The sequence below is a fragment of the Pristis pectinata genome, chromosome 18 (assembly GCF_009764475.1).
Source record: "Pristis pectinata isolate sPriPec2 chromosome 18, sPriPec2.1.pri, whole genome shotgun sequence".
Classification (NCBI taxonomy): Eukaryota; Metazoa; Chordata; class Chondrichthyes; order Rhinopristiformes; family Pristidae; genus Pristis; species Pristis pectinata.
Genome location: NC_067422.1, coordinates 28,465,725 through 28,480,206, shown reverse-complemented (window position 1 = coordinate 28,480,206; position 14,482 = coordinate 28,465,725). Strand labels below are relative to the sequence as shown.

Below are 14,482 nucleotides of genomic sequence, written 5' to 3'. Positions count from 1 at the left end.
CTTTGGTTACCTGATATAGAAATTGTTCAATGCAAATCACATGTATCCATTCCTCAGTGTCCATTTTATGCTTAGGTGCAAAAACAAAAGTCTATTCCCTGACCTTTAGGAACTGGATAGAAACTATTCATACTCATTTTCCTTGGGTACTAGGCACATTTATCAGAATAAGGAACAGTAATTCCAACTCCCTGGATTAGCTATAAATCAACTCTTGAGAATGAAAGGACAACCTGCCCCTCCACACACCCCACTGCCAACTCTCACCACATCCCCTTGCTCCTCAAAAGGACTGTACTTCTTTGAGTGTGTGTCCGCAATGCAAATTGCCTATGGATTCACCGAGCAAAGAAGCAGGCTATTCAACCCATCCTAGTTGTGCCAGTACTTTGAAAACACAATTCAACTACCCCAACTCTACCACTCTGACTTCTTCAAGATGAATATATTTCCAAGTCCCTTTTGAAAGTTACTGTTGAATCTACTTTCCCCACCCTATCCAGAAATGCATTCTCGATCATAGCAATTGGCTGCACTGAAATCTTCCTCCTCTCCTCTGCTCTGATTCTTTGCAACATAGAAATTTTCGGACACACAGAGAAATATCCCAGAAATCCAATTACCTTCCCATGCATATCAGAGGCAAATGTATTCAGGACCATCTGGCAAAACTGGCTATGTTTGCTGAGGCACAACATTGTGAGAGCTTACATTTTACTCCATGAAAACACAATTAGAAACAAACAAAGCAATAAGCAAGCTCGAGAAACTTCAGACTAGGCATATTACAGCTGTCAGAATCTAACAATTAATTCAATACTTTCAGGGCACCAGCTCCTCCAGTCTGTATCAGACCTCACCTGTTCTGATGAAAGTTCATTAGCCTGCAATGTTAACTCAGTTCTTCACTCTCCATCACTACTCTCTCCTCTCTCTGTTGGCAGTACCAATCCTCTCTCCTCTCTCAGTTGGTAGTACCATCATTGGCATCACACGAATGTTGAACATACAAATTAAAAGTGGGAATGGGCCACTCAGCCTCTCGAACCTATTCCAGCTTTCAATAAAGTTACCGTTGATCAGATTCCAACTGCATTCCTCCTCCCTCCTTCTCTACAATGTAAAACATGTTTGATTTCTATCTTCGTTCAACTCAGTTCTGGACTAACCTTGCACTAATTTTGTATTCTGTATATACCATTTTTGCACTCTTTGTACTTGCACATTTTTCTTGTCTGTGTTTATTGTATGTCCTCTCTTGTGTGAGTCTGGGGGAAACGACATTTCGTTCCTCCATGTGTTTTTATAGCATATGGGTGAATGACAATAAAGTATAACTTGAACTTTTTCTAGTTCTGATGAGTGGTAATCAACCCGAAGCATTAACCCTCTCTCTCTCCCCACAGATACTACCTGGCCTACTGAATATTTCCAGCACTTTCTTACTTTATTTCAGATACCCATCACCTGCAGTTTTCTTTTTCATTTGCTTTTTCAAATAGAGAAGCAGCTTTGCTGAACACTTTTTACACAGTTGTAACCCATGGGTTTATTGAAGGGGTGTATAATGCGGATAAAATGTTGGGGAAGATTCTTATTTCCTATTAGAAACGTTGATGAGCATTAAAAATGTCTCAATACTTTTAACTCTGCATCATTTTCCCTTTTTTCAGTATCGTTTATGAAAGAGTTGTGAATTACACATAGAGCAAACACACGGCAATCTAGCCTCAAATGATGCGAATAAACAGTACATTAAAATTGAGCAGTTTGCACTGAAGATGTAGTTTCTAATCTGACGCTTCGTCTGGCGATGATGTAATTCAGTTCCCGCCCGGTAAAAGATCTGCCTATCGCTATTCATATCGTGAACTCTCGCTGTTAAACATCTGTCGCTCTTTAACGGTGAGCAATGTTTCCCGTGACAAACTGCAGGAGGGAGGCATAGCCTTGATCTCACTTCGTTTCGGGGCGTTCCATAGACGGGACCTTGGGATCTGGAGAGCGACAACTCCGGGCGGAGAGAGGTGCCGGAGCTGGGAAAGAGTGAAGGCAAGTATCTTCACTGCTGGTCGGGACGGATGAGGGGCAAAGACCGGGAAAAGGATTGGCGAGTGTGAGGAAACAGGGTGGTATCAGGTAAAAGTGTTAGAGCAGGCAGTCTGATGAAAATATCTGAAATGCAAGGAGAGTTTAGTTACAGGCGGCTGCATTGCTGTAATAATTCTTTCCGACTGTAAACTGGAACTGAAATGGTTAAAACGTGCTTTAAACAAGGCTCCAGAGATTGTTTAACTTCTCCACCTTCACGTTTAATATCCAGGGGAAGTTAAGAGCGGGCTGGCAATTATCTCGGTGACTCATTCATCAGCCTTCAGTCTCTGGAAGCGGCTGAGAGGTTCGGGAAGAGGGGACGAGGGGTGAACGGGGAGAGTAGGTGGGGTGAAGAACAGGGGCGATCGGAGTGGGAGCTGACTGTATCTCAAGTGTTTGGCTGGCGCGATTAAAGACATTCGAGAAGCTGCAATACACAGATTATGGGGAAACAAAACGGGCGGTTAACTCTCCAGATTTGTGTTAAACCGTGGCATTTGTGGGCAGTGTTTATGTGAGGGGACAAGAGGATTTTGCAAAAGTCTCATTGGAGTTTGAACACAGGCGAAGTCCCGATCAATGGCCGTGTCGTGGCGGGAGCAGCTGCACAGCCGCTCAATGTAAATGTTTATATAAAGGCAGAAAGGGATAAATACGAACTGGCAACGGGAAGCCGCACCCAAACCTATCACAACTCCAACGATAAATAATGGAATAATCCCAAGGGAAACATTTGGCGGGCTGTGAGAGTGGAAAATAAATGGTAACTCGGAGCACTTTTGCAGAGCAAATCAATATATGACATTTCAAGCGGTGACGGCGCAATTACTATAAGTGTTAGTGCATATTGTGTGTGTATGTGTGTGCCTGTCTGTGTGTGTATGTGTGTGCCTGTCTGTGTGTGTGTGTGCGCCTGTGTGTGTGTCTGTGTGTGTGTGTGTCTGTGTCTGTGTGTGTGTGGTTTTTCCCCACCCCAATCAATTTATATCTCAGGAATAGGAGTTCTCTGGATGGGAAGCAGAGAAACACAGCTCCATGCCAACAACTGGCCCCTCTAAAGCAGTAAGATAAGATTTGTCACCATTCTGCCCATTATCCAGGTGGCCACAGTCTCAGTGTTAAGGAGTGTCCTAACAGAGGTTAGAGAGGTGAAGAGATTTAGGGAGAGAAGTACAGGGCTGACCAGGTGTCACCAATGGTGGTGGGGGTGGGGGGACGGTGACTCAGGGTTCCCAAGAGACTAGAGGAAGATTGAATTCTCAGTGGAGGAGATTAGAGGAGGTTACAGAGGAGGGAAGGGTAATTCCTTGGAGCGGCTTGAACATAAGGATATGAATTTTAAACTTGGCACACACTGGGAGATAATGTCATCTCAGGAATGTGGGTTTAGGACATGGAGAAAACAAAAGCAAAGGGACTGGTTCATGGAGTCTGGCCAGCAGAAGCATTAACTAGTTGGTTCTGGAGGGAACAGAGGTAAGAGTGATAGCTTGTACCTGCAGATAAACTGGGCCGTGCTACAGACACTACAGAGGCAAGACTAACTGGTTTTGATGAAGGAGAAGATATAAAGTCGGCAGTTGGCCCAGAGGATGCCAATATTCTGTTTCATAATCAAGTACTGGTGAGGAGAGGGGATGGGGGAAGGTGAAATCAAAGGCTAAGGAACAAATTTCTACCAACCTGAGGAGAAAGCGTTCCAGTCTGAAAGGTATTTTGCATGTGGACAAATCACTGGACAATCGTACAATAATTCACAAACATGTACACTCTAAAAAGTGATCCCAATCTGGAGTGGATAAACGTTAGTTAAAAACAATGGCTCGTTGCAGAAAATACTTCAATCATGGCACACTTTCTTAGGTTGTTGTTATATCATTGTAGCCTTCACTCTGTTTGATACCAGTGCACAGGGATTCTCTATTATACTTATGTGACAGAAGGTGTTATGAAATACTTATTGGAAATGTTTCAATTACGGAAAGTACAACCAGTCCAATTACTGATTCAGATCTTAAGTCAATATAACGTGGGGCCTTTTTTTAAAATCAACACAGAAACTTCAGTATAACAACAATGATCTGAATTTAACATTGTCAAAGCTCAGTCTTTTTATTAAACTTTTTTTGCAGGCAGAGCAAGTCTTAAACATATAAACATTTCATGCCAATTCTACAGACCTATAATCTATTGAAAGTTCTGAGTTCTATTAAACAAGACTGTGTTGCAACTATGATATGTTGTGTATATATAGCACCCTAACATAGGCAAATTATAGAGAGAAAGAGAAATTAAGGAAAATTGAAAACAAGCTTTTCCATTAATAAAATACATTTATAAAACACCTTCAAATCTGCTGTCTGGTTGTTGCATTTTTACACTTGGAAAGTTTGTTAGAATCTAAGACATTTTCCAGGAGCGTAGTCCAAAATCTGAGTTACTCTAAATCCTTTAGCCTTCACCCAATAGGTTAGAGGTGTACAGCAAATGTTCCAAATGTTTATTAACCTAGAACATTACAGAGGATTTATCTATATTGTCAACTTGTAAGGTTGACCTGATGGTTTGTGTTAATCGTGCACCTTCAGTTTTCATTAGACCATTATTGTTATTAGCCCCACCACCCAGCTGTTTGTGCTGCAGTCTTCTCCAGTTGTCTATTCCACCACTGCTACCATCCTAATCAATCCCCCCTTTGTACAGGCTGTTGTCCATACCTACTGCTTTCTGATTTCAACAAATTAGTGCTCATTACTTTTAATAATTTCAGAAATGAAATTGAATATGAAATGTCGAATCTGAAAACACTATGGCTTTAACTGCCGTCAAATCAAGTCTTTGAAAGTTTTATCTGTAGCCACTCATCTGTAAAATATGTTTCTTTTTCTTGTCAGGATATAAGGATTTGTGTGCATTCCCCCTTTGGAATAGGTCGAGCAACATCCAGCTGCGCTCAGTAGAGACTGCATTCAGCTAACTAAATGATCATTTATTTGGGGCATATAATTTTATGATTTCACAGATTATGTGAATTGAATCCAATATTTGAGCAGTCAGGTTTTTAAAATTTAATTCAGAGTCATCAACCCTATATACCTCACAGGTGAAGGAGAGAAAGAATAAGTGCACCTGCTGAGGAGAGCAAATCTTTGGTATCCAAATGTAGACATCTCAGCTGAAGTTCTTAGTGGTGTTAACACCTGATTACTTCACTTTGTAAAGGCATTTCCCTGTGAAAGATTCATATTAATGAGACCAGTAGAGGAAAAAAACTAAGAAGTTAATCTATAAGTACATATATTTTTAACCACAATTAAAACGTTGTAAATATTATAGTCAGATTCATTGATATCCACGAACATTTTCAGAAATTTCAGTACCAACAATGCACAGAGCAATTTTCTGCCTAAGTGCACAATTCAGAATGAGTTGCTAGCTTTTGAGTATTTTGATGATAAGCAGTCCACTTCCTTTAATTATATCATTCTGTCTAGAAGCTCCTGCAGTGAAAGCAGATTAGAATTGATTAGAAATGGCAATTTACCAGTTTCCTGCTTCCCTTCATATTATCTAAATACCATCTCTATGTCGAATGACCAGAAACAGACACTTGATATGCCTTATAAGGAATAATAAATCTTTTTGTATTATAAGGCATGATGTTACTTAGGTAGTTATGTTCTGTTGTTGATCTGCTAATTTTGCAACTGGTTCAAGACAAGTAGGTTTCATGGCTAAAATACAATGCATGATGATAGTATCATTTAAGGATAATTAATTCTGATATAATCATTGCAAGTTTGATTATCACAAATTAACACTGTCAGGCCTTCATATGTAAGAATAACAGTTGTGGCAAGAAAATTGCCAAAGTGTATTCAGCTTCTTGCCAGCTCAGTGCTAATTTATGATATTGGGGAAGAATTATCTCCATGAAAGCTGGTTGGATGAGCTCTCTACAAAATGTGATAACATAAGTCATGTTTAAATACACTTTGCACTGGCTGCATATAGCATTAATGTCACCGAAACACTGCAAGACGATTCCATTTTTTCCAAAGGATTATACAAAATGCATTGACCAGAAACAGACAAATTGGCCAAACTGGTTTGTGTTTCCAATAAGCTCCTCCCAAGCCTCTTTGAATCAAGCATAAACTCCATCAAGCATAAACTTAATTCTTTCTCTCTCATTTGCTGATGTAGCTTCTCCTTAAAAGCATCTGTGCTATTGACCACAACAACATCCAGCATTAGCAAAGTCCACATTCTAATCACTTTCTGGTAATGCAGCTCTCCTGAATTCCAATTTGATTTGTTTTGGACAATATTCCCAGTTTTTGACTCCCCACCCTGCCCCAAGCTATTATTTCTACGTCTATTCTTTCAAATCTTTTCATAATATTAAAGATCTCCATCAATCACTTTCCCCTTCTCATTTCCCCAAAAAGACACAACTTGTTTAAGTTCTTTTTTAGGTATAACCAGTCAGTACTAGAATTAAGCTTGTAATTTATTTTTGCACATTCTCCTTATTCTTTCTATAACGGTGACCAGAAATGTGCACAGGATTACAAGCATGTTTTCGCTGAACTTTTACATAAGTTTAATTTAACTCCTGTGCTACTCAATTCTAGCCCTCCAAGAAATTATCCCATTGTCCTGTTATTATGGCTCTATTATTTTCTCTCACTACTTAGTGTGATTTGTGTATCTGTTCCTCTGGAGCTCTCTTACTCTACAACTATCTCTAGGTTTCATTTTCAAAGAAAAGCAAAGTGTGCCACACAGACTTTTCTATACGGAAACTCATTTGCCAGTTATATTATTTTAGCACAGTTATTCGTTGTCTTAATCAGTTATGCCTTTCCTGCCTTTCTAAAGTTGTAAATGTTGTTTCTTTTGTTCAATCTTTAGAGTTTCTCTGCCTCCTATCTTTTGCACCTAATCTACTTCACTTGCTCTCTCCTAAACAATGTATAACCAATTTTAAAGCAGGAACACTGTAGTTGGTTAAAACAGTAACTGCACCAAAATACAAGTAACTGGCAAATGAGTATCAATATCAGTAAGTCTGAGGTGGCACATTTTGTAAGAAAATGAAAGTCACATATTCTTTGGAAACTGAAAAAAAATCAAAACATTCTTCTCAAACAACAAAAGGAACATAGGCAATGTTAGAGTTGCATTTATTAACAATGAAGGAAATGAATAGTTTATCACTGGGTTTCCTCAAATTCATACGCACACGCTGTTAAGTTTCCCCTCCATGTACTAGAGCTCTATTGATTCATAGACAATTGTACTGTTATACCAGATTTGCCATCAAAGTCAAAGTCAAGTCAAAGTCGAGTTTATTGCCATATGAATGTCCATGTATGCAATGAAAAACATACTTGCAGCTGCATCACAGGAACATTGCATCACATAAGCATTCACAATAAAAACATAAATTAAACATAAATTACTCACAAATTTACAAGAAGGAACACAATTAGAACAAAATGAAAAGTCAATTTTAGTGCAAAGTTATCGAAGTGGTTATAGTGTTGCTAAACTGTAGTGAGTGGGGTTGTGCCAGTTGGTTCAAGAACTGAATGATTGAAGGGAAGTAGCTGTTCTTGAACCTGGTGGTGTGGGACTTCAGGCTTCCTGCCTGATGGTAGCTGTGAGAAGATGGTAGCTGGGGATCTTTGATGATGGATATTGCCTTCTTGAAGCAGAAGATTAGAACATTAGACACTCAGTTAAGTCATGCGTACTCTGTTCAGCCACTCAGCAAAAATCTAATGTACAATTCCATTTACTCTGTCCTAACCATCAGCCTTACTTCAGATCAAAAAAGGGGATTTTCAATAAAGTTACACCAGTTTGATCCATTATTCTTCATACACTCTTAGCTTCATGTTATAATGGATTTAGACTGTCAGTTTAATGCCAACTTGTGCTAAATAATGGGCAGAGTAAATGCACAAGCTAAAATAAGTGGGTTGCAACTGGCTGAATCCATTTCACATTGAACTCTTATGAACATCAAAGAGATGAAACTTTCATCTTATCAGTTTGTACTAGATTCAACACTTGAGTTGCAGAGATTAAAGGATGTTAGGCTAACCCAGTTTCTGAAGTAGCTTTCCTGTTCTTTATTTTGAAATCATAATGATAAATTATTTCCTGTCATCAACTAAAAAGCATCATCTTGACAGTCAGCCTTCAGCATTTTATTGAAGAGTATGGCAAATGAATAAGAATCGATGAAGTGATAATATTTTTTGCAGAATGTTTAAACATATACCAGTCTGGAATTTTGCTCTCGCTTGCAAAAGGCCAGTGTCTAGTAGTGATCTAGAAAAGACACCCAGAAAGATTTAGTAAATTTAATTAGATTATGCAAAAGTCTGAGATATTTCAACATGCTTTTCAGTTTGGTGCTTACTTGAGCAGTGCAGTGAATCAGCAACTATATAACATTAAGCAGGCTGAGGAGTTCATCAGATTTCAGAAGTTTTACAGCTAGTAAACCAAAAAGGAAGAGCATGGTTTGTAATGCATTGTTCATTATTTAACAGAAGGCAGAATAAACATTAGGAACAGTTCAGGGGATTAGTAAAATACTAAATATCATAAAAAGCTTTTAAATAAAATTACTTATCAGGGTTAGTGACGTTCAGCCGTAATTAGGACTTCAAACACCACTAAAAACTCAGTTATATCTCATTCAACAATTTCAATGTTTTTACAGTAAGAATCATGCTTAAAAAGTGGAAATTCTTGCCATGCATTGATGCACCTATACATTCTGCAACAATGCCCGGTAGGGGTGTATATCACTGAGAACAACTTCCAGATCTCCATATTAAATTGCACATGTGCAGAGATCAGAAATAACTATCAGTTTTACACATTCACAGCAGCAACAGCAACTGCTTTGCCTTCATTAGAACTGCAAACTCAAAGCCAATGACTCAGAACAGGATGCACACCTAAATTAATCAACTGTCCCTGCTTTATGTAACCTGGCATTTATGCTCGTTGAGAACATTACATTGAGAATGTTAAACCACATCCACCACTGTCATCTGGGTAAATATTATCCCAAGTAGCTGACATGGCAACAATAGCAAAACACTACAGATGCTGGAAATCTGAAAGAAAACAGAGAAATGTTGGAAGTGCTCAACAGAATCAGAACCATTGTGGAAAGAGAAGGACAGTTAATGCTTCAAGTCAATGACTTTTCATCAGAGCTCAGGATTTGACAAAACCACATCAACCTGAAACCTATCTCTGGTATCACTAATAATGTACTAAATCTTAATAACGAATCTGATTTTTCAAGTCTTAAGTTTAGCATTTTGTAAAATTATCAACAGGATTGTAAAACTGCAACCTAAAGCAAAAATTAAACTGTTATATAAAGGAGATCTTTATACTCTTCAGTATCAGCCACAGGAAAATCAGAAGGCAGACAGGGGGACATGGAAGTTGAGGCTGCTTACCTGAGAGAACATCAGGTGCTTACAGGGGTCGGAGGCCTGCGAAGCTCCTCTCCACAGTGCATCAGCAGAAAGGGAGCAAGAGCAAAGATATTCTTTAGTTTCAAGGGTGTCCAGGGAACAAGGATGAAATAGAAAAAGATTTCACAACTCCAGAAAACTATGCAAGTTTATACTTTGTCTGGGCTTTTACACTGTCCACTCTTTAGTTGTCCTATTTAAATCCCACAGTCTCAACTTTACTTTTCTAATCTATGTGCCTGTAAAGACATTTATTACTTTCTTTCACATTCTTTGATAGTTTAATTTCATAGATTCCTTTTACCTTCCTTGGGTTTTTTCCTCAATTCTTTACTAATCATTTCATCTTCTTCATTATATTTTGAGAATGTGTGGAATTTCATTTTTCTTGGTCTCCAGAAGGATTTTTTTATCATCCCTTTCTAATGAGCATTGATAGTGACATACTTCATAATTCCACATTTCCACAGCTCGAAATGTCTGAAAAATATTTAGATATTTGAAAATAAATCAAAATATTGCACTTGTAAAAATATTACTCATTTTACCCTCTGTCGTTCATCTTCAATAATATATTTTTTAAAATTTAAATATAGGTACAGGGTAAGCTGGCATCCACCCCAGATCCAATGATGAAATCAAGTTCAACAGAGAACACAAATCTAGGCATGCAGTCATGCTCTGAGTCCAAAGATCTGCTGACCAGCCATGCAGGAAGTACCTTCTACAGCAGCTCTAGAAGTGTATCCATTTGGACCTCAGAGCCACGGACCGCCTGGGAGGTTTATCACAAACCTATCATTGTCATGTCAGTTGGAGGAGCGTTTTTTCATTTTGGGTTCCATTACGACTGGCTTGTACTTTGCACAGATCACCAAGAAGACATGCAACATACTGGGGCCAGCGTTTCTGTCAATTGGGATGATGTTTCTCGTATTTGGATTGGTCTGGCTTCCTATCCTCAAAGAAAAGCAACAAAAGAAGTCTACATCTAGATACTTCAGGAAACAGAAGTCACCATTTTTAACCTTGTGAGATAAAACAGCACAACAGAGATTTTTGGAAACCTTCACTATAATACATATTTATGTGGATGTGTAGGAATTTATGGAGATGACTAAACACTCTTTACATGTGCTTTGGAATCAATGAACTTGATAGAGAAATGGACTTCCATTCATAGGCACCTTTCAGGACCTGACGATATGCCAAGAACTTTACAACCAAGTATATACTTATTTTTGAAGTGTGGTCACAGTGGTAGGTTATAAAACATGGAATAAAGTCACAATGTGGCTTTTGATGATTTTATTTGTTTGATATTGTCTGAAATAAGGGAATTTGGAGATTCCCTTTCATGTTCAATATTGGTGGAACTTGATTAGGAATTTAACAAGGGCTTTTCAGGGCAATTCAGTTCTAGCTTAAAATTAAATGAAAAGCCAAGAATTGCTGTATCAAACAGTGTTATTTACTCTGCAATGAACAGTTTCAGAGGTCAATAAATAAATTATGCCTGTAATTGATGATATAAAGTTATTGTAAATATTATAGAATTAAGTCAATGAATCTATAAATAGCAAGGAAGAAAATATGCATGTTTTCTGTGTGATCAAGGTGGTGCATAACTTTAGGTGGCAGTTTGAGATAGAAGAAATACAACAAAGCCAAATACTGCACCCAAACATTAATAACATGCCTTAATTCATTGGAAGTTATTTGTGCTCGGTAAAGTGTGAGCCATTCTTACAGTTATTTGCACTCCTGTGCATTTGTCAAAGCAAACCCCATGTTAGCTCTTTATGCCCATCGGGATTTCTAATAAGATTGTATCTGATCAGGTTTGCAATACATTTCCTGGTAAATCTGCTCTTAGTTTTTAAATATGAACATCATTACACTTTGCACAAAGCATGCCTTAAAGGTAATCTCAAGTAATATAAAGATTGAATTGCATCTTTCAACAATAGCAAATTGCATTTCATGGCACCTTTGGCATTGAAAAACTATCCCATAGTACTTCATAAAAATAGACACAATTTGACAATAATTTCTATAATTTATTCATGTCATTGGCAAAGAAGGCTTAAGCTGAATGTATTTTTTTTAACTAAGGTTCAATAAAATTCAGCTAAGTAAGGACACAATCTTGTTAAGATGGTAAATATAATATAATTTGGTTTAAACAGATTGAAGATTAGAATTTGAGATTTCTCTTGTGATCCCCATAGATGGATTCAATATGAATTCTTGAAATTCTTCCATTTGCGATAAACTAGCTGAAAGTACCTAAACAATTTTAATCATATTGATAGAAGTGACAGCTTTTGCTATTCACATTCTTTTTTTGCCAAATATATGCTTTCATTTTCTCTGTTCCAAACACCATTCCCCAGCCAGAGTCCAACATGAGAATTGTGCAAGAGTTTGTGAAAGACCATCTTGTCCTTTATCATATCCATTTTAAGAACTATAAATGGCATCTGATTTTACCTTCCCTTTTTGTAATTAGTTATCAACACCTCCTTCACCACCTGTACTTTCAATGGTTGACTAGTAATCAAGAACGCAACACTTAACGAATTAGAATTAGGGCAGCTACATCTTATTAACTGATGAATGTTGGATCATCGTCTACATTTTTGTTGAGATCCAACAAGGAATATCTTTTGCAAATCTTTGAACATGATTTTAATCATAAATAATAAAGAGGAGGATGATTTTAGTATTAGGTTTCCGCAGTGATCCTAAATTCTACATAAATTACAAACACAGGCTCGAGCACTATGATGACACAAGAGACTGCAGATGCTGGAACCTGGAGCAACACACAATGTGCTGGAGGAACTCAGCGGGTCAGGCAGCATTGACTGTCCGTTTCCCTCAATAGATGCTGCCTGACCCACTGAGTCCTCCAGAGCTTTGTATAATGCTTGAGCGCTATGGTGTAATCCTTTGGCAAAAAGTCCATTGGATATTAGTATTGGCATTTGATTTTCTTCTCGGCAATAATTAATTTTGGTTATTTCAATGATATAAGTTTTGCACAAAAATATCTCCCCAAGGTATGGATCTTGATTGTAGTCTGAGTGTGGTAGAAATAAACATATGGTCCTGTATTTGCAATGGGTCATTTGCACAGCTTTTCTCTGTGTGCTTTTTGTACCCATTTATTCTGCACCTGAGTGATCCAGCAGATGACTTGCTGCTAGGCATCCATTTTATTTTAAATTAGTTGGGTGATTTAGCTATTCTCAATTGAGATAGATGAAAAATCTAATGGAAGCTCAATTTATACTTCTTGGTCATGCATTCACAAAATGGTAGATGGATTAATGGCACAAACATAAGAAAGTGGGTATGGTCTAATTACCATGATGGAAACGTGGCTGTAGGGTGACCAAAGATGGAACTAAATATTCCGGGATATTCTACTATTTAGTAAGGAGAGTCAAAAAGATGAAAGTGAAAGTGGTAGCAGGAGGAGATTGGGACAGTGCTGAGAAGTATCTTGACGTGATACACAATACACACTTAAAGAAATGTAAGTAGATAATGCATAGGTAGCAAAAGAAATATATTTCCTTAGGCACAAAAACTCACAGGAAAAGTAATTATCCATGGCTGATAAGAGAAACTGAAGACAGCATTAAGTCCAAGGAAGAGGCTTATAAAGTTTCTTGAAATAGCAATAGGCCTGGAAGTATTTTATAATTCAGCATAAGAGGACCAAGGAATTGACAAAGAGGGTCAGAATATAATATGAGGGTGGCTTGCTGGGAATCATAAAAAATAGACTGTAAGAGCTTTATAGGTGCATAAAAGGGAAAAAGCTCTGTGCCCTCCTCCTTGCAGACAAAATCAGAATACATAACAGGGAATAAGGAAATTGCAGTGAATTAAATAAATATATTTCACAGAAAGACCTACTGGATATATTAGAAAATTAAGGTTCTAGCAAGAATGAAGAACTGAAAAAACTAAGTATTACTGCTAGCAAAGTTGGTGAGCTTGAAAGCTGGTAAGTATCAAGAGCCCAGAGTTTTGATAAAATAGCTTAGAGATAATGGGTGCTCTGGTTATCGTCTTCCTATGTTCTATAGATTCAAGGATTATTTCCGTGGACTAGAGGCAGCAAATGTGACCCCACTATTTAGGAAAGGAGGGAGGACACAAATAGGGAATTATTGAACTGTTTAGGCTTTATTGCAGTATTAGGAAAATGCTGAAAGCTATAAGTAAGGATGTAATAATGGCACACTTGACAGAATACTAGGACTGAGCAGAGCCCACATGGATTTATGAAAAGAAAATCATGTTTGACAAATTTGATGGAGTTCTTTGGGGATATGACTGGCACAATAGATAATGGGAAACCTGTCTATGTGGTGTATTTGGATTTTAAAAGACATTTAACAAAGAGTTTGGTAAACAGGGTTAACACACATAGAATTGGGGGTAATGTACTGATATAGATTAAGAATTGGTTATCAGACACAAATGTACTAGCAGAGCAACTTTGCTAGCAGAGTGTGAATAAATAGATGTTCTCAGGTTGGTAGGTAGAAACACATGGGATATCACAGCGATCTAGGCTTGGGCCCCAGCTTTTCACAATCTATTTCAAAAGCTAAACTGAAGGGGCCAAAATGTCATTTCCTAAGTTTGCTAATGATACTAACAACGGTGGTAGTGTCAGAACAAAGGAGAATAGAAAAGGGGTTCAATGGGGATATTGAAAAGCTGTGTGAGTGGGCAATAACATGGAGGATAGAATATAATGTGGAAAATATGAAGTCATCCACTCTGTCGCACATAAAAGCGGAGTATTTGTTAATGCTAAGAGGTTTCAGCAGTGTAGATGTTCAAAG

At 37.8% G+C, this 14,482-nt stretch overlaps 1 protein-coding gene across 1 annotated transcript; it reads left to right on the top strand.

Moving 5' to 3' along the window:
• The first annotated feature begins 1,849 nt into the window (after nt 1-1,849).
• Nucleotides 1,850-13,204, top strand: LOC127579908 (phosphoinositide-interacting protein-like). The gene is given in 3 exon segments (XM_052032966.1): nt 1,850-2,052; nt 10,208-10,452; nt 10,454-13,204. Coding segments are annotated over 2 exon segments (405 nt in total). The 5' UTR covers nt 1,850-2,052; nt 10,208-10,240; the 3' UTR covers nt 10,647-13,204.
• Nucleotides 13,205-14,482: the final 1,278 nt, after the last annotated feature.